We start from the raw sequence: 16,963 nt of genomic DNA on the forward strand, positions 1-16,963 counted from the left end.
TTGTCTTGGACAGTTGTTCCCCATCCTGAATCCAAGCGCACAGCTCAAGCTGAACTGCGGGCAAAGTCTGGACTCATCTTGCCCTGTTGACATTTGCCCCTGATGTTTATCAGGTAGATGAAACAGACTTTCTAAGTGACCCCCCGCAAAGTTGCTATGGATAAAAGTCAGCCACAACTATCGAGGTTGAGTTACTCAGCGTTCAGGATGAACTGGCGATCCATTTTAATGACTTTTGTCTTGCTGAGCGGCTGGTGCTACCAGTCTGTCACTGCTGACTTCGTGGCCTCTGACGAATACCCAGACATTGGTCATGATGAGGACGTACACCCCAACACCCTCACAGACACCAACGGGGACGTGCTGGACATGGATGTCCAAACGAGCAGGGATGTACCAGATACCAACACGGAAAAAAACTGGGACATCTGGGACAACAAGGACAACTATGAGGATGCTGACTGGCATCCTCCTCCCTCCCTGCAGGAAACGTACTATGACCTGCACCCCGACATCCCGCCAGTGATACGCAGCGGCAGCGACAGCAGCAGCAGCAGCAGCAGCACTGGTGACAACACCAACCACATCCTGAACCAGACCAGTGGTAGCTCAGCAACACAGTGCGGCGAGTTCAGCAGCCAGCTGACGGCTAACGGCCAGTGTCGCCTGATGGCAACGCTGCCTCCGGTGCCTGAGGGAACATCGCAGAAACGCTGCCCGGACATGTTCCGCTGTACAGACGACGTCTCAAACTGGCTCCTCGAGAACAAGAACAGAAAGGAGCAGCTGGAGGAGCTGAAGGAGACGATGTCAGAGCTGCAGGAGGAGCTGAGGAACCACCGGCATCGAGTCAAGGCCCTGGAGGAGCAGGTACACAGCTGTTAGTAGTCCACCCTGTGTTTGTCTGTGTCTGTGTGATGCTGATGCAAAAAACTGCAGCAGACAAACTGCATCCGTGGGCTCAAACGTCCCGAGGCCTCCCTGGTGTTGACCAATAGGAGCACAGAGCACCCATCCAGATCCTACTACAGCCATGTGAAAGTGAAAGAGCTCTGAAACACAGGGAAGGGTTCAACCAGCATGCAGGTACCCAGCACCTCCCTCCTGATGACACCACATGGGCTGGGATCAGTCTGGGTGCAAAGTGTAGTCTGTGAATTTATGCACTTTGTTTTTATTCTAATAGCTTAATATGACGCAGTGACTGAAGAATATGGTGTCGTCAGAAACTAGAGGTAACATGAGATACAGTCTGGAAAGTTTCTAACTTTATTCCAGTCCAAAAGTGTTGGATTCAGTCTTCATGACTTCAAGTGCATGGATCACCTTTTATTAATTACTGAATTAATACACTGATTTATTTGGGTTGATGAAATAGTGCGACAAAAACCAACAGAGTGAAATGGGAGAGAAAGAAGAAGAAGAGCCGTGATGGATGGATGTAAAGACAATAACATACAGCAGTTACAGTGTAAATCTATCTCAGTGATTTTTACAGCAAATGGAGAACATAAGATGATGATTAATATTCTCACATACATTTTTAAGTCAGGAGACAAACAAAACTCATCACACTCCTCCGATCAGTCTTTGTCTCTCAGTCTTGACACCCACTAAGTCCTCCTTAACCCTGAATGCTAACAGGATTAGCTGCGGGCCTGTTGGCCAGGGCCCCGCAGCCCGATGAGTCTGCCTGACCCAGAGAGCTCTTTTCTGGGCTGCAGTCTCTCCAGGACGCCGCTGGTCAACATCAAGCCAGGACGCAATCTGGATTTGTGACATGGAGACGTTGTTTGTTACCAGAAAGTCTTTATTCTCAGGTTTTGGTTCAACAATGAGAAACCAGATGAAACCATCTGCCCTCTTTCCTTCTCTCAGGGGGGAGAAAGTAGCACCACTGGCCCAAACTCGACCTTTGACCAGCGGTTGCGCTCTCTGGAGCTGCTCCACGCCGAGGCCGACACGCTGCTCCACGTGCACGCGGCCCTGCTGCACGAGCTGCAGGCGCAGCTCCGCAACCTGTCGGCCACCGTGCAGCGCATGGTCCGCAGCACAGGCTGCACCTTCAGGAGTGCACCGCTGCTCGGCCTGAGGGACACGCTGCCACCAGGTACCTACAGCATGCTGCCTGCTCATCACGTGTTAAAAAAAGATACCACAGTCACACACATTTACTTTACAAAGCTGTAAAAGACTCATCTAGAAACTGTCATTGTTATTTATTTGTCTTATTTCTCATGTGAAGTACTTTTGTAGAACAGACAGAATATTCTACCTCAGTAATAGAGTAGCTCCAGAAAACCATCACCTCAGTTTAGGTCCTTTGGTGGTTTATTAGTTTAAGTTTATTTGTTTAAGCCCACTTGTTACACAGTTCACACAGTCAGGTAGCTGAACCCAGTAGGAGCCGCTGCTACTCCACCTGAAACTGTCTGCCTCACCTGGCATGAATCTCACCTGATCTCATCACCCTTCCTGCATGAATACCTGCCCCCTCCCCCCTACAACAAAATAAACACAAAGGCAAACAACTGGACCTACACTGTGCGATTTTAGAAGTGTTGTTGAATCCCAACTCTTCTGTGATGTAAAACCAAAGCTCCTGATTCATGTGCTCATGATCGTCAGGCCACAACAGCCCTCTGCAGACTGTTCTGCACAAACGTGCTGCCAAAACTTAAAAAACTTGGACTTGCAGGTGGCTGGAAAGACGTAGTACCGGTCCGTTTCACCGTTAGAGCTGGAGGTCAGACAGCTCTGTTTGCCACAGGCCCAGTGAGTCGGTCCTGAGTCGAGGCTGAAATCCAGAACAACTCCAAAATGAGTCGAATGCTTTTTAAAAAATAGGATCATAAATGGACTCAAATCATCATCAACTCACCAGGTTATGGAGGTTTAGAGTTTCATGACATGTGAAACCCTGTCTGTCTGCCTGTCTGTCTGCCTGTCTGTCAGATGGACAGTACCTGTCTTCCTGTACATCTGACTGTGCGTCTCTATATCACAATGGTGTTCGTCGCTCTGGTGTTTACACCATCGTCCTGTCGCCGGGCGCCACCTTACCTGTCTACTGCGACATGGAGACCGAGGGTGACACACACACACACACACACACACACACACACACACACACACACACCTGTATGTACACAGTATGTTTCACCATCTTTGTGGGGACTTCCCGTAGACACAAAAACGCTAACCTATCCCTGAACCATCACCAAACTAATATTTTGACTCTTTTAGTTTTGTCATTAACAACAGCAGAGTTCAGAAAACATTGTTCTCCCAGTGGGGTCCATCCAAACGGCCCCACAAAACACTGTGGGCCCCAAACTGTGGTTGTTCTCCCACTTCTCTGTCACCATCAAGTGTGTAATACAAAGGCACACACACACACAGTGTGTATACCTTTGTGAGTGTCTGTGTACCCATATTTAAATGTGTGTACATGTGTGTGTCCCCAGGTGGAGGATGGACGGTGTTTCAGCAGCGGCGTGATGGTTCGGTGAGTTTCAACCGCGGCTGGTCGGAGTACCGCGACGGCTTCGGCGATCCTCGAGGGGAACACTGGCTGGGCAACCAGCAGCTCCACCTGCTGTCCAACCAGGGCCACTACAGCCTCCGCATCGACCTGCAGGACTGGAGCCACGCCCACAGACACGCCCTGTACCACACCTTCAGGTAGAGGGACTGTGGAAGGACAGGTGGCGTAGAGTAGTAGTGGATGTTTCTGTGCCCATGAAGTCTGAACCTGGTTCTTAAAACACATCCTGTCACGGGTCCGTCTCCTCCTGCAGGATAGAGAACGAGGAGAACCGGTACCGCCTCCATGTGTCTGGTTTCAGCGGGACAGTGGAGGATTCATTCGGTTGGTACCACAACCAGCGGAGCTTCAGCACCCCCGACACCGGCAACATCTGTGCCGAGATCAGCCACGCCGGCTGGTGGTTCCACCAGTGTTTCTACGCCAACCTCAACGGCATCTACTACAAGGTAGGACCGTCTATGAGAACACACCACAGGTCTGACAGGGCCGCAGAAGACCGTCCAAACAAGGCTGCTGTGTTTTCCCTCTAGGGGGGGCGCTACTCTCTGAAAGCCCAGAACTTGCTGGGGCCGGACGGCATCGTCTGGTTCTCCTGGAAGGACTCAGACTTCTACTCCCTGAAGGCCGTCACCATGATGATGCGCCCACGCAACTTCAGGCCACGCTTGTCGCCATAGTGATGGAGTGTTTGTCACTAGGCATCAGTGTGACGTGTGAAGCCCTGATAGCAGAGTTAAGCTACGCTGGGCAGCCGGAGACACCTGCGGGTGCAGTGCTTCCCGGTCCTGCTCCTGGGGGAAGGACTGGAACTTAAATCAGGTGTGTTGGAGCAGGGAAACATTTAAAACATGCACAGTGGATATGAACAACAACGTATAAATGTGTATTAATCCGCTGCTGCAAATAGTCCCCAACTAAAGTAGCATTTCCTCCTGTATGAGAAACAGTTTACAAAAGCCTACAGAGACCAGCTGTTGTAGGAAATTACCAAGCCTTTTAAAAAAGAATATATATATATATATAAATATTTGGGAGTTTTATGCATCTTCAGTAGGAACCAATGGGCTCGGAAACAAGGTGGGGAAGTCAGAGAGGATCGGACCTGCACATTGTGGGACTTATATTTACAATTTACAACCGGATCAGGCTGCTTATTCCTTGTACACTTTTGTATTTCTGTTCTTTATTTTCTGTCTCAGGTGTAAGCCATGACTTGTGAATTCACTGGTGCTACACCTGGTGTGGTGCTGTTCATGTTCAGGAACTATGGAATTATTCTTAACTATTAATTATTCACATTGCTCTTGAATCATTCAGATTACACTGGTCACCTTTACGTCACCAGTAACACTTTTCCATGTAGTTAAACACGTTTCACACAGACACACACTTTTCATCACACATTTATTTATTGTACAGGTAGTAAGAGACACACCTACAGGACTTCTTCTGACTCCTGATTCTCTGTGACTGGCTGGTTGTTTTCTCAGAAATGTTCTTTACAGACAGGCGGGTCCGGTACAGGTCAGCCGGTCTTGCCGTTGCTGTCCTGTGGTCGGGGTAGATCCCCCCTCTGAGGTGGGAGGGTGTTTATGCGGGGCGCTCCCTGGGGCGGGTGACAAACTGCCACCACAGTGGGGGGAGGTTGCCCTCTTTGCGGGCAGGAGGGAGGGCTTCGGTCTTGGGGCCGGTGCCATCACTTTCAGCCTGCAGCTGGGCGACCTGGAACCAGTCAGGGGGGGGACACACGTTTACAACAAGGGCTGCCACTAACAGTCAAATTAACTTTTCATACTATTGATAATAATTTGGATTATACGTTTCACCATTACTTATTATTTAGCTGTCAGCTTGTGCAGTGTTAGCGTCTGTTTACCTGCTCACTCTCGGTCCTATATCCACTTTTAGACCACATTTTAACTGAATGAAGGAGTTAAGTCATTGGAAGTGGATTTTAAGTTGTTTTGCAGCAGAGCAGCAGACGGCTAACGTTAGCCGGCAGCTAGCAGCAGCAACACAAGCTGTCGGTACACACACCGCTACTTCAGTTAGCACCGATACACACGCCAGCATTCAATTAACCATCATCTGCTACTGCAAGCTTCAAGCATTGTTCACTTCAGGAGAAGTCGGCCCACATTTTTCAGCGAGGGTGTGACAACAGTTAGTCTGAACTGAGGTGTAAAGCATAATACAGCACACAGAATGGTATGGTTGGTAAAACAGGATGCTGAACGGCCCACCTCTTTGTCCCAGCTCTGCATTCTCAGCTGCTTCCACTGCTCCCTCTTGGCGAAATAGTCGGGGTACATGGCCTTCTCAGAAGGGTGCCAGTAGTCCAGCAGCCACTCTGGGGCCTACAGGAACAGAGCAGAGCTCAGGACTTCTTCATGTCAGCATTTTCACACCATGGTTTTTAAATCGGTTATAATTTGCTGAAGTAGGTCACATAATAAAATCTATTCATGTTTTGAGAGTTTGAAAAACAAAATGGTTTTAGCTTTGAACACTGTTAAACGTCTTAAAGGAGAACTCAATTTTTAGACATTTTGGGTTCAAAATGACTGATGAGTGGTAGGATGTCCACTAAAAGAGCTTGTTTTAGCCACCGACAGGCTCAGATTGTTTTTTTCTAAGAGTCTGATAACATTATGGAAAGGATCCCTCCAGAGATATATCCCTCAGTTCAAAGCCTCCAGACTAAAGTGACAAACAGACATTTTACACAGACGTTTATGGTCCTCTGCTGCCTCAATCTGTTACCTCGAACACAATAACACCAAAAACTGTTTTTGTCAACGGAGCCTGGTGTGTTTGAAGAGAGCGATATAACGATGAGATGATCTACTGGATCAGTTCCAACACTTTTTGTATCTACCAGTCATTTAGACACCAGAATGTGTAAAATACTGAGTTCTCCTTTATGCTTTTTAACATCTGACGATGTGATGGAGCTTTGTTTGAAGTAGACGTTGATATAATCCAGTTGCACTTCCTTCTTATTTCAAGCAGAGGGCAGTAACACCTTGACAGCCTGAGCACATCGAGATACATCTACAGTTTTGATTAATAGTTTGATAAAACTTTCATTCACCTTTATGTGACAGAAAAACTAAATATAGAACTATTGAATTATTAGAAAGTGGCATTTTCTTCATAAAATAAGAGAAAATTAGACAAAAAAAGAAGAAAATGACATCCAGAGGGAGCTCATTTCATGTTCACCCTGCAGCCCTGCCTCACCTTGTAGCACTCGTATCTCTCATAGGAGGTCCCTCCAGGAGAGTCGGGGAAGATGTAAGGCTGGGGATGCTGGTTGGTCCAGAACTCCTCCTCTCCCGCTTTCAGCATCATGGTGGCCTTCATCATGTCCTTCTCATTCTTGTTCTCATCGAAGCGAGCCCGCAGCACGCAGGCGTAGAACCGGTATTTGTCTCTATAACAGGAAAACACCACAGTCACACTTGTATCATGTGATGGTTTACTGCAAAATACTAAGACACGTCCTCCATAATCTTCTCAAAATGTTCTGTTTTAACAGTCAAACAGTCCCAAACTTTTAAATATTTAGTTCACTATCAGGTGAGAGACAAAAAAAGCACAAAAACCTTTCAATGGAGAAGCTGAAATGAGGGACTATTTAGTATTTTTGCATTAATTAACCAAGTACCAAAATGATGGTCAATTAATAATTTCAGCTCTGACAAAATTAGTTTCTCTGATGTGCAACTCCTGGATTATTTTGACTGAATCATTATATGTTATTTTGGAGAAGTTTATCTTATTCTATGATATTTCTCATATTCTGTATTATAAATATATTTCTATTTTTATACTTTATTTATGATTATTTCTTCTTCTTTTTAATTTTTCTCTGTGTTTCATGTATTTATATTTCTTGACTTTCTCTGTTTTGTTTACTTCAACTTCCTTGTTTTTACTGTATTTTCCTGTCTTTGTATGTACCAAACAGACCAAAGAAAATTCCTTGTACTGTAAAAAAAAAAGAAAAATACTACAATAAACCTATTTTCAAGACGATAACAACAGTTAAGATGGTAGAACCTAAATAAATCATACCACCAACATGAAGTTTGCACAGACGTATCATATATATAATAAATTAACACCCAAATGCACGTGATCCTTCTAGAAAACACACATTATTATGAGGTTTTTACACTTTAAAATATAAATACTTAAACATCCAGTATGGATGAGGATGGAACTGAGTGTCTGTCATATAAATGTTCTCTTTTCAGTGACTGGATGTGATAGGTGAGCTGTACAGCATGAAATAATATCAATAACAACAAATCAATAACACATCCCATCATACCAGAGCATGCCACGTCTTTACATGCATTATTCTGACAAGCAACCTACAAAAAAACGTAACATAGATAATTATTAACAGAGGCTTCAGCTGTTAATTGATTAATTGAATCTGAATTCAAAAATGTTGTTGTTCAGCTCAAACTTTGACACACCGGTGTTTGCAGAGAGGACCGAGTGACAGCTGTTCGTAGGCAAATACCTAAATGTTAAACTGTGTATACTGTTATGGAGATTTCTCTCTTATATTCGTTAGATCGTCTGTAGTGAGAGTTGAAGTGTTGCTCTAATTTAGCTCTCCACTGATTTAGAAGCTAACGCTAGCTAGCATCCAAGGCAGGAGTAAATTTACACTTTTAATGAGCGCCGATACGTTTTAAATGTTTGTGACGCTGTGTGGGATATATTCTTATTTGGATCAAAATGATAACATACATGTTTATGAATGACTGAGTGGTTTTAGGAATGAGTGACCTGCTTAGCAGCGGCTAGCAGTTAGCTTAGCTGTTAGCTTAGCAGCAGAGGATACGGACTGCAGTTCTGCGGCGACCTTCTGTATTTTTCACTGTTCACCAGAGACAGCAAACGGCTCCTCTTACCTAAAGATACACCATGACTCCAGGTGTCTCAGTGACTTCTTGTACAGCCGCAACACTTTCTGCTGGTGAGAAAGAAAAGCAGAGGCCATTTTCACCCCCTGTCCCCTGTCACCTTCTCAGCGAGCAGCGCGGAGCATTCTGGGACTTTGTGGAGGGGCGGGCGTTATGACCGTAAATGCCTACAAAATGCGCGAAAACATTTGTTGTCTTTTTGTCGCTAATTTGCTCAGAACTAAATCGAGAGTTAGTGATTATGACTGCCTGAAAGTGAATCGTCCTTGCTCCATGTGTCGCCCAAAAATATTAGATAGAACAGGGAAAAAGAAGCCAAAAGGCTAGCTGTTTCAGTCTCCCTCTGCTCTAGTAATTACGGTATTGTTGCATTATGGGATTGGTGAGAGCTGCATGTGTGGTTCTCTTCAGAAGAGCTCACACAACCATGGCTCAGTGCAGATTCATTGGTAAGACACGTGTTTAAGGTGTATAATGGTTAGTTTAATTAAATATTAAGACACGGTAGACGCCTCTGAGTGTCGCTGCACGCTGGTGTTTGTAGTAAACAGACAAGTGTGCATGTTAGTTAGCATGGAAGCTATGAGTTAGCTCTACTGGACATGTCAACACAGCAGCAACAGAGCTGTGCAGCAGTGCAGGGAGGTGGCAGCTGGTTTGATTTGGGTTTATAGCAGATCATCAGTCCTGATGCCAGTTTAGGTCGCATCATAGCTACTACTGCTGTCCTATAAGCAGCTGTCTGCAATACAGAGAAAGGTGGAGGTGGAGTGAGTTAGAGCCTCACAGGTCTGTGTTACTGTTGAGCCCCACAGGGAATCTGAAGCCTAAATATAACTGAAGCTGACTGAAAATAACAGCTAATAGTTACAATGTGTGGGTCTGAAAGGATCAATCAACAAGTTGATCAACAGAAAATTAACTGGCATCAACTTAAAGGAATAATTTATCAAGAAAGACAAACATTTGCTTGTTCAAGCTTCCTGAAAATGAGAATTTGCTGATTTTCTGTTTATATGTAAATGGAAAAAGAACAAATAAAAAAAAAAACTGACTGATTGATTGATCATCCAAATAACAGCGAGCATCTGGTTAGCAGATCTGAGTGACCTGATGGATCCTCGCTTTTGATAATCAATGAATCATTGAAATCATTAATGAACGAAAAACACAAAACGTCTGCTGGTTTCATCTCCTTCATGTTGTGGATTCAACTTATTCGACAGTAAACAAAGTGCCTTTAGGTTTCGCATTGTTGGGAGTGATTTCTGTCGTTTTAGATGAAACACTCAATTGATTAATTGAGAAAATAATCAGTCTGATCGATAATGAAATTGAATTAGTTGCACCCCTGATTAACAAACATGTGGTAATTACTACAGTATTATTGTCCACCACTACTGTTGTGCACTTACTCTGTATTTCTGTATCAGTCACTTTACAATGTATTGCTTTATCATTTTATACCACTGTATCAATGACCTAGTTATTGGTGACATGTTTCAGTATTGATAAATCCCATCCTCTCACCCCTCCAGACATCGGTGTGAACCTGACAGACCCCATGTTCAGAGGACTCTACAGAGGGAAGCAGAAACACGACGGTGAGCATCTCATTTTCTTGGGATGGTGGGCTGGATTAGGGTTGAGACGAGTTAATCTGAGACAGCTGTGATTTTCTGACAGACGACTTCGATCAGATCATCGACAGAGCTCTCACAGTCGGACTGGAGAAGGTGAGTCACACCTGCGTTACTTTAACACGTTAAAGGAGAAAAGCTCAGAGAGGGTATCTGATTTTAAATACTCTGGAGTCAGATTCAGATCTGTCATTTAAAAACGATGTCAAAGTGGTGGCTAACGGGGAGAGCGTTCAAAATGAACAACAGAATATGCTGCTAAATATTTCACCTGTATCATGTTTAACTCAACATACCTCAGGTGCTGCAGAAGTACAGTAGATTACAGAATTACAGTAGTGGTGGCCAATAGAGCCACTGTCTGAACCCCCCCAGGCCTTCAGGCTCAGAGTACCCCACCCCTGTCATTTTAACAAACTAACAGTAAAGCCTCATATTGTAATTTACTAAAGCACAAACACATTTGTGATTTTCGGGACACCAGAGTCATGACTGCTTGAATATAAAAAAAACAAAAATGGACTCACCACTTATTTCATGGGCCTCCCTCCATCGCAGGGTGAGAAAAATGGATTACTTCAAAAATGTGCAGTCACATGACCAATTTTGTGTATTGTTTCCTAGAAACGAGGGTTGGCTCAACTTCCCCACAGGCTTAAATCACCCCTTTCTCCCCTGCGATCAAATTCAGCCTGGCTAACTTCAGAACATATTTAACATCAGAGGCAGGCAGTCAGCCTCTTTATGCAAACCACGATCTTCTCCCACAGAACATTCTGACTTATAAGTTGGTCACAAACATGCAAGAGCCGCTTCACGAACCAGCGTTAAAAGCAAAGGCCAGCAGCCTTTATCACAGAGCACTGATTGTGCAAAGGTTTGCATCATCTTTAAGGCCTTCTGTGGGTGGAAAGTAGAAGGACAACAGCCGCAGGGCAAGAAGTGTGACCACCAGACAGGGCTGAGCTGCACCACACACACACACACACACACACAACGTTTGGGCCGTGTTCTCTGAACTGAGATAGAGCTCTGAGTACTTTTTAAAACTTTAGGCTTAAAGCTTAAAACAACACGAGTAATCACCCTGTATCTATGACTTTGGTGATGTATTCATGTATTGTGCTGTATCACTTTGTATTGTAATGTATTAGGTTGTATTGTAGTGCTTGCTGAAGCATTGTATTGATCGACTGGACATCAGGCCACCAGTTTGTAATAACCAGCTCAGGGATAATGGATGGAAAGACATCATGACCTCTGGCACATTTACACTGATGTGGAACTGATTAATGTGCACTGGTAAATAAATACATTACTAACTAACTAACTAAATGAATACGTGCATGTATACATACATAAAAGAGCACATATTCAGCTGCAGTCACCAGGCAGCACCAGAATGAAGCATTTCAACATCTACTGGACGTCTTGTCTGGTGCCCTGAAAAAAAAGAGCCCTTTAATTGTCTTAATGTCTTAATTAATGTCCTAATTCCTGCTGCTTTGTTTCAGTTTCTGATCACAGGAGGAAGCCTTGAAGACAGCAAGGAGGCCCTTCAGCTGGCTGAGACCAGAGGTGACGATGACAAACACACACACACACACAACAGGGAGCCACCGGATGGTTTCTGGTTGGTTTTCAGTGTCCGTCGGCCTTCTGGGGCTGAGTTGCAGATGGGCGACGTATTGCAGTATTTTATAAAGGCTGATGTATCCTGGCAGATTAAAACACAGCCTTTAGTGAAGCAACAAGTAAAGGCAGTTTTAAAAAGTGGTATAAGAGCTGTAAAGAGTTTATTCTGGCCTGTGATAAAATATCTGTAAATGAATCAGTAAACATGCAGCTCAAAGCTTTGATAATAGTTATCAGTTAGTACTGATAAGATAAGATATTCCTTTATTAGTCTCACGACGGGGAAATGTACAATGTCACAGCAGACAGGAGGAGATATAATTAAAAAATATGTACAGCTATATAAATATATAGTTTACAGGGGGAATATTAAAAAATAAAGGGGAGATATTATGAAGTATTGCACATTGTGTACATTGATATATCATAATAGAAACAGCAACAACAATAATAGTATTGTTAAAACACACACAGTGACAAAGTGCTTCATATATACAGTAAAATACACACAAGTTTAAGGACATAAACATTCCTACATACACACAAATACACTTTCTCATCTCTTGATTTTAATATTAATATAACAGCTAACTTCCTAAATAACTTCTGTGATCAGAGCGCTCTCAGTAAATATGTTGTCTGTATGTTGTCTGTGTGTACATTAGTCAGCTGTTGCTGTGGTAACAACCAGTGTGGATCCAAATAAACACTAAACAATATTTCAGAGTCAGAGGCAAAACCTGAACACACATTTATGAGTTCTTCATGAGAACATAGATTATGTGTGATGTCTCCCTCCGTGCTGGACCTTCACACCTTTACAGTGAACGCCGGACTCCCTCCTTCTCTACAGATGAGTTCTACTGCACGGTCGGCTGCCATCCCACCCGCTGCACCGAGTTTGAGCAGAAAGGAGAGTCCCAGTACTTCTCAGGGCTGAGGGAGCTGGCAGCTGAGCACCGAGGGAAGGTGGTGGCCATCGGAGAGTGCGGACTAGGCGAGTGCTCGTGTTGCATTTGTGCACAAAACACAGCGACGAAGACAGAAATGATTCTTTTACGCACAACTAATGAGTGACTTACTGCTCATTTCCTCTCTTGAGTGTCTGTGCTGCAGCAGCACAAAGACAGTACAGTAAATACAGGTAAAAAAGCAAGAAATACATAAATGAGAAGTAAAGTATAACAATAATAATAAAAACATTCAAGGTGTAATAGACTAAACACCATATGTAGTGTAGTATAACAGGATGAGGAGTTTCAGCTATTATTATTGAATATATAACATAAGGTCTTTGTATTTATATGTACAAATACAAATGTTTCTGTTGTGTATGTAGTGATCTGTTCAGTGTGTCGCTTCTCTTTGCTCCAGATTTTGACAGGTTGGAATTTTGCCCCAAAGAAACTCAACTCAAGTAAGTTTATTTGTCTCCGTCCAATATTAAATCAATATTAAAGCTGCACGTAACATTAAATGTCCTTTGGCTCGCTGTGATGCTCGTCTCTGGTGTTTGTCCTGACTTTTACCGGATGATTCCTCTTTGACTCGATCAAACTCACACATACGCACAAGTTTATCTAATATTTAAAAATATCAACCAATAATTCACCTATTTTTCACCCAATATTTTACCTTATCTTAATTATTTTACATAAATTGGGCCCAAATGTTTCACCAAAACACCGGCACTCTGATTCTGCAGTTCTTTAAGCATCACTCTTTCTACCGTCTCAGTGACTCCACCCGAGCTCATTCTTTCAGCACTAGTTGGAAATAAATACAGTATTGCAGTTAGCGGTTGATCCAAACTACTCGATTATTTGACAACTTGATCTAAGGAGACCGTTTCGACTGCCAATCTCATGAAAATGTGGTTATAAAACAAAGGGTCCGTCCATCTGGGCTGCATGGGGGCGCTGAATGTCTGAAGTGTCATAGAGTTGCTTGAGAAATGAATACTGCTGGTCTCTGAGGATCCATGTCTGCACCAGAAGAGATGAAGATCACAAAGTCAACATGTAAACAAATGCAAGTTTTTAACTTCCGTGAATATTCTGTATCATACCAGAGCGTCTCAAGAGCTTCTACCTGAAACAGCCTTCATCTCTCCCTCTCTTTCCTCTCTCTGGTCTGAAACAGGTACTTTGAGAAGCAGTTTGACTTGGCAGAGGAGACCCAGCTGCCCATGTTCCTCCACTGCAGGAACTCCCATCAGGAGTTTGTCGGTAGGTTTGTAAGACCTGCTCTGGGGCGTAATACTTTCACCTTGTCTGTTGATCCCGTTAGCGTGGAAGTGGTACGTCAGGACCTTCGTCTTGGACTCAAGGATGACCCCATTAGAGTTTGGTGGTTAAAAGTCACTGTGAACTCAAGAATTCATTCACTAATTATGACAAAAATGTACGACTTCACTGTGACGTCATAATGTTCTGCAGCAACACTTTTCTTTTCCGGTTATTCATCACCATCAGTCAGGACCATGGCGGGGGGGGGCTGTGACCATATATCTCACATGTGGTCGGTTACTGAGCCGGTGACACTGATCTGGGAAACTGTGAGGAGGAATTTGTAGTTTAGATGAACTTTACTGATTATTCGTCTCTGTTTTTACAGACATCATGAAGAGAAATCGAGATCGATGTGTTGGAGGAGTGGTGAGGACATATTCATTTTATAACTTGTGTTATTGTTTTGCTACTGTAGGAGGAAATTTGAGGGGAAAATGAGCCTAATCGAAGTGAAAGGAACTGAAAAAGAGCTGAACACATCAGACATCAATCCAGATTAACAGATAAAAATGCACTGTGTTTTACGAGTTACGTAACTTGACGTTGTCTCTGAATCCTTGTGACTGAGATAATAATCATGAAGAAGCCTGATCTTCAGTGATTCCAGGTTACCAGACATTGGCTTAACGTTTGAAAGGCAGGAGCTCAGGTGGTTCACCTGAATGATGAGAATCACAGTGAAGACACTGAGGGAGGAAACGTGTATAAAGAGTGAACACAGAAATGGATGCAGTAGAGTCGCAGATGAGATCCAGCTGATTACTTCTGATCTTTTCTTTTCTTACAGGTGCACTCGTTTGATGGGACTGCAGAGGACGCTGCTGCCCTCATCGACCTGGACCTCTACATTGGAATAAACGGATGGTGAGCGGCTGCTGCTGATCAGAGACGACCATAGACAACAGCTGTGGCGTCAAGCTCCTACGAACGTTTGGCTTGAAGCTCGTTCTTCTCGCAGCAGAATAAATAAGACAAAACTCTGCAGCTGCCAACGTTGATGATATGGAAGAGATAAATGAGATTCAAGTGTTCATAATTTAAAGGTACATGTTCACACTGCTGCTGCAACTTTAACTGTGTTCATATTTGTCTGTATTTTTCAGTTCCTTGAAAACAGAGGCCAATGTTGAGGCCATGAAGTCTGTCCCCACTGAGAGACTCATGATAGAAACAGGTGAGCTGCAGCTGATGAAGGGGAAAAGAAATGATAATAGAAATGTATGAGCATCTGGATGCTTGTTTCTAATTTAACTGTCCTGAAGCCAAACTGCTGACTTTCTTTAGAATGATAATGATAATAATATATAATAATAATAATAATAATAATAATAAGTGAATAAGCTGCTCAACTTGTTCAAATTTCACTTTCCAAACATCAAAACAACATAGATTTTAACACAGATGATCCTAACTCAGGTTTGGGATGATTAGTCCGGCAGTTTCTGATGAGAGGATGAAAACAGGCTTTTTTTTAGAGCAGAAGAGCATCGGAGCAAAGATTAAGGAGACGTTAAAATGATATGAAAATGAGAATTTGGACTCTCATTAACCTGATTGTTACAGTATATGAGTTTTATGCACCTGATTAGTGAGTGGAATTTGCAACCCACCTGCCAGTTTTGGTGATGATGGTCTTCCAGTTGTTTTGCAGCATGAACAGATTTCATTTGTTTTGGTAACTGAAGCTGTGTGTTTTATGGCGTCATCAGTATTACAGTTCTTTATGCATTAACAGCTTCCTGTTCCTTCCCAGATGCTCCATGGTGCGGTGTGAAGAACACACATGCAGGCTCCAAATATGTTAAAACCACATTCCCCACAAAGAAGAAATGGGAGGCAGGACACTGTCTGAAGGACAGGAATGAGCCCTGTCACATCATGTCAGTGAAGAAGTCTTTGTGGAGCTCTTTACATAAATTCATCAGTTTGTTTTTTAATGACTAACGACTAGATTTCCCCCTCTGTGTCCTCCAGACAAGTTCTGGAGGTGATGGCGGCGGCGAGGGAGGAGGACCTGCTGGAGCTGGCCAACACCATCTACAACAACACCATCAAAGTCTTCTTCAGCTCCAGCTGATGAAGAACCACACCTTCAGGACGCTGACTGACTGACAGACGGGGCCTTATTTTACTGATGAAGACCTGACGGAGGCTCCTTCATCAATGCCTGTGCTTCGCTTTGCTAAATATGAAAAGTCAAATATTGTCCCATCTGTTTTCCCCTGAAATAAAGAATGACATTTTTATGGGTTTGTCTTTGGTGCTGTAACTGTTGTCTGTGTTTGTTTACCTGTAAATTAAGTTCCTTAAGCAGAAGGTCTGCCTCACTTTCTCTATTTTATTTTAACTTAATTGCTTTGCTTCTCTTTAAACGTATTTACACAATACATCATGTTTAACTCTTAGGAAGCTTTTAACAAGTTAATAAGTACTGTCTACATGAATATATTAAGTCTTGTTTAACTTAATAAAAACACAAACAGAAATGAATATGTTAAAGTTGCATATCAACAACAACTTGAGTGTGGGCTCTTTATGTTCAGCTGTACACAGAACAGAGGAGTGTTAACATGTTTGTTGAATTACAGACAAAGAACATTAATGTCTCTGTAAAAAGCTTTTTGCTTCTAAACTTAAATTACAGATATGTGTTGATGTAAGAACAAGAGTGTTAAACCGCAGATTGAAACTGTAAATCTAAAAAGAAAGAAAACAAGAACTAAAAACGAAAATATAATAATAGCAGATTTTCGTTTTAACCAAAACGTGTACGTTTGTGAAACGTCTTACGTCAGCTGCCACACCCTCTGACGCTGGACGTCACGTCAACTTACGTCGGAACCAACAGCCTAGCAACTTCTGCGGTCTCCCTGAAGCGATGAGAGCTCGGAAATGACTGGT

The 16,963-nt window shown here is 43.3% G+C and overlaps 3 protein-coding genes across 3 annotated transcripts; 2 read left to right on the forward strand and 1 right to left on the reverse strand.

Annotated features, from left to right (window-relative positions):
• Positions 1-207: 207 nt before the first annotated feature.
• Positions 208-4,227, forward strand: LOC139215759 (fibrinogen C domain-containing protein 1-A-like). Its single transcript, XM_070846802.1, has 6 exons — positions 208-870; positions 1,879-2,110; positions 2,956-3,090; positions 3,468-3,684; positions 3,801-3,996; positions 4,081-4,227. The coding sequence occupies exons 1-6, from the start codon at positions 208-210 to the stop codon at positions 4,225-4,227; spliced, it is 1,590 nt and encodes a 529-aa protein (XP_070702903.1).
• Positions 4,228-4,937: 710 nt separating this feature from the next.
• Positions 4,938-8,605, reverse strand: ndufb9 (NADH:ubiquinone oxidoreductase subunit B9). The gene is made up of 4 exons (XM_070846605.1): positions 8,485-8,605; positions 6,794-6,986; positions 5,794-5,907; positions 4,938-5,272 (listed from the first exon to the last, which is right to left on the reverse strand). The coding sequence occupies exons 1-4, from the start codon at positions 8,571-8,573 to the stop codon at positions 5,141-5,143; spliced, it is 528 nt and encodes a 175-aa protein (XP_070702706.1). The 5' UTR covers positions 8,574-8,605; the 3' UTR covers positions 4,938-5,140.
• Positions 8,606-8,908: 303 nt separating this feature from the next.
• Positions 8,909-16,398, forward strand: tatdn1 (TatD DNase domain containing 1). The gene is made up of 12 exons (XM_070846647.1): positions 8,909-8,945; positions 10,035-10,100; positions 10,183-10,232; positions 11,651-11,714; positions 12,625-12,768; positions 13,146-13,188; positions 13,914-13,999; positions 14,388-14,428; positions 14,850-14,926; positions 15,166-15,236; positions 15,816-15,942; positions 16,037-16,398. The coding sequence occupies exons 1-12, from the start codon at positions 8,924-8,926 to the stop codon at positions 16,137-16,139; spliced, it is 894 nt and encodes a 297-aa protein (XP_070702748.1). The 5' UTR covers positions 8,909-8,923; the 3' UTR covers positions 16,140-16,398.
• Positions 16,399-16,963: the final 565 nt, after the last annotated feature.

The sequence above is a fragment of the Pempheris klunzingeri genome, chromosome 16, assembly GCF_042242105.1.
Source record: "Pempheris klunzingeri isolate RE-2024b chromosome 16, fPemKlu1.hap1, whole genome shotgun sequence".
Classification (NCBI taxonomy): Eukaryota; Metazoa; Chordata; class Actinopteri; order Acropomatiformes; family Pempheridae; genus Pempheris; species Pempheris klunzingeri.

What these genes read in the sequence shown, in the direction of transcription:
- LOC139215759 (XM_070846802.1), top strand. Translation starts at nt 208, where the DNA reads ATGAACTGGCGATCCATTTTAATGACTTTTGTCTTGCTGAGCGGCTGG. An exon ending in CTGCGACATGGAGACCGAGG is followed by an intron (nt 3,091 to 3,467) that starts GTGACACACACA and finishes GTGTGTCCCCAG; the next exon opens with GTGGAGGATGGACGGTGTTT. An exon ending in GCCCTGTACCACACCTTCAG is followed by an intron (nt 3,685 to 3,800) that starts GTAGAGGGACTG and finishes CTCCTCCTGCAG; the next exon opens with GATAGAGAACGAGGAGAACC.
- ndufb9 (XM_070846605.1), bottom strand. Translation starts at nt 8,573, where the DNA reads ATGGCCTCTGCTTTTCTTTCTCACCAGCAGAAAGTGTTGCGGCTGTAC. An exon ending in GAGTCATGGTGTATCTTTAG is followed by an intron (nt 6,987 to 8,484) that starts GTAAGAGGAGCC and finishes TTCCTGTTATAG; the next exon opens with AGACAAATACCGGTTCTACG. An exon ending in TGCAGAGCTGGGACAAAGAG is followed by an intron (nt 5,273 to 5,793) that starts GTGGGCCGTTCA and finishes GACTGGTTCCAG; the next exon opens with GTCGCCCAGCTGCAGGCTGA.
- tatdn1 (XM_070846647.1), top strand. Translation starts at nt 8,924, where the DNA reads ATGGCTCAGTGCAGATTCATTG. An exon ending in TCAGCTGGCTGAGACCAGAG is followed by an intron (nt 11,715 to 12,624) that starts GTGACGATGACA and finishes CCTTCTCTACAG; the next exon opens with ATGAGTTCTACTGCACGGTC. An exon ending in GAGACTCATGATAGAAACAG is followed by an intron (nt 15,237 to 15,815) that starts GTGAGCTGCAGC and finishes GTTCCTTCCCAG; the next exon opens with ATGCTCCATGGTGCGGTGTG.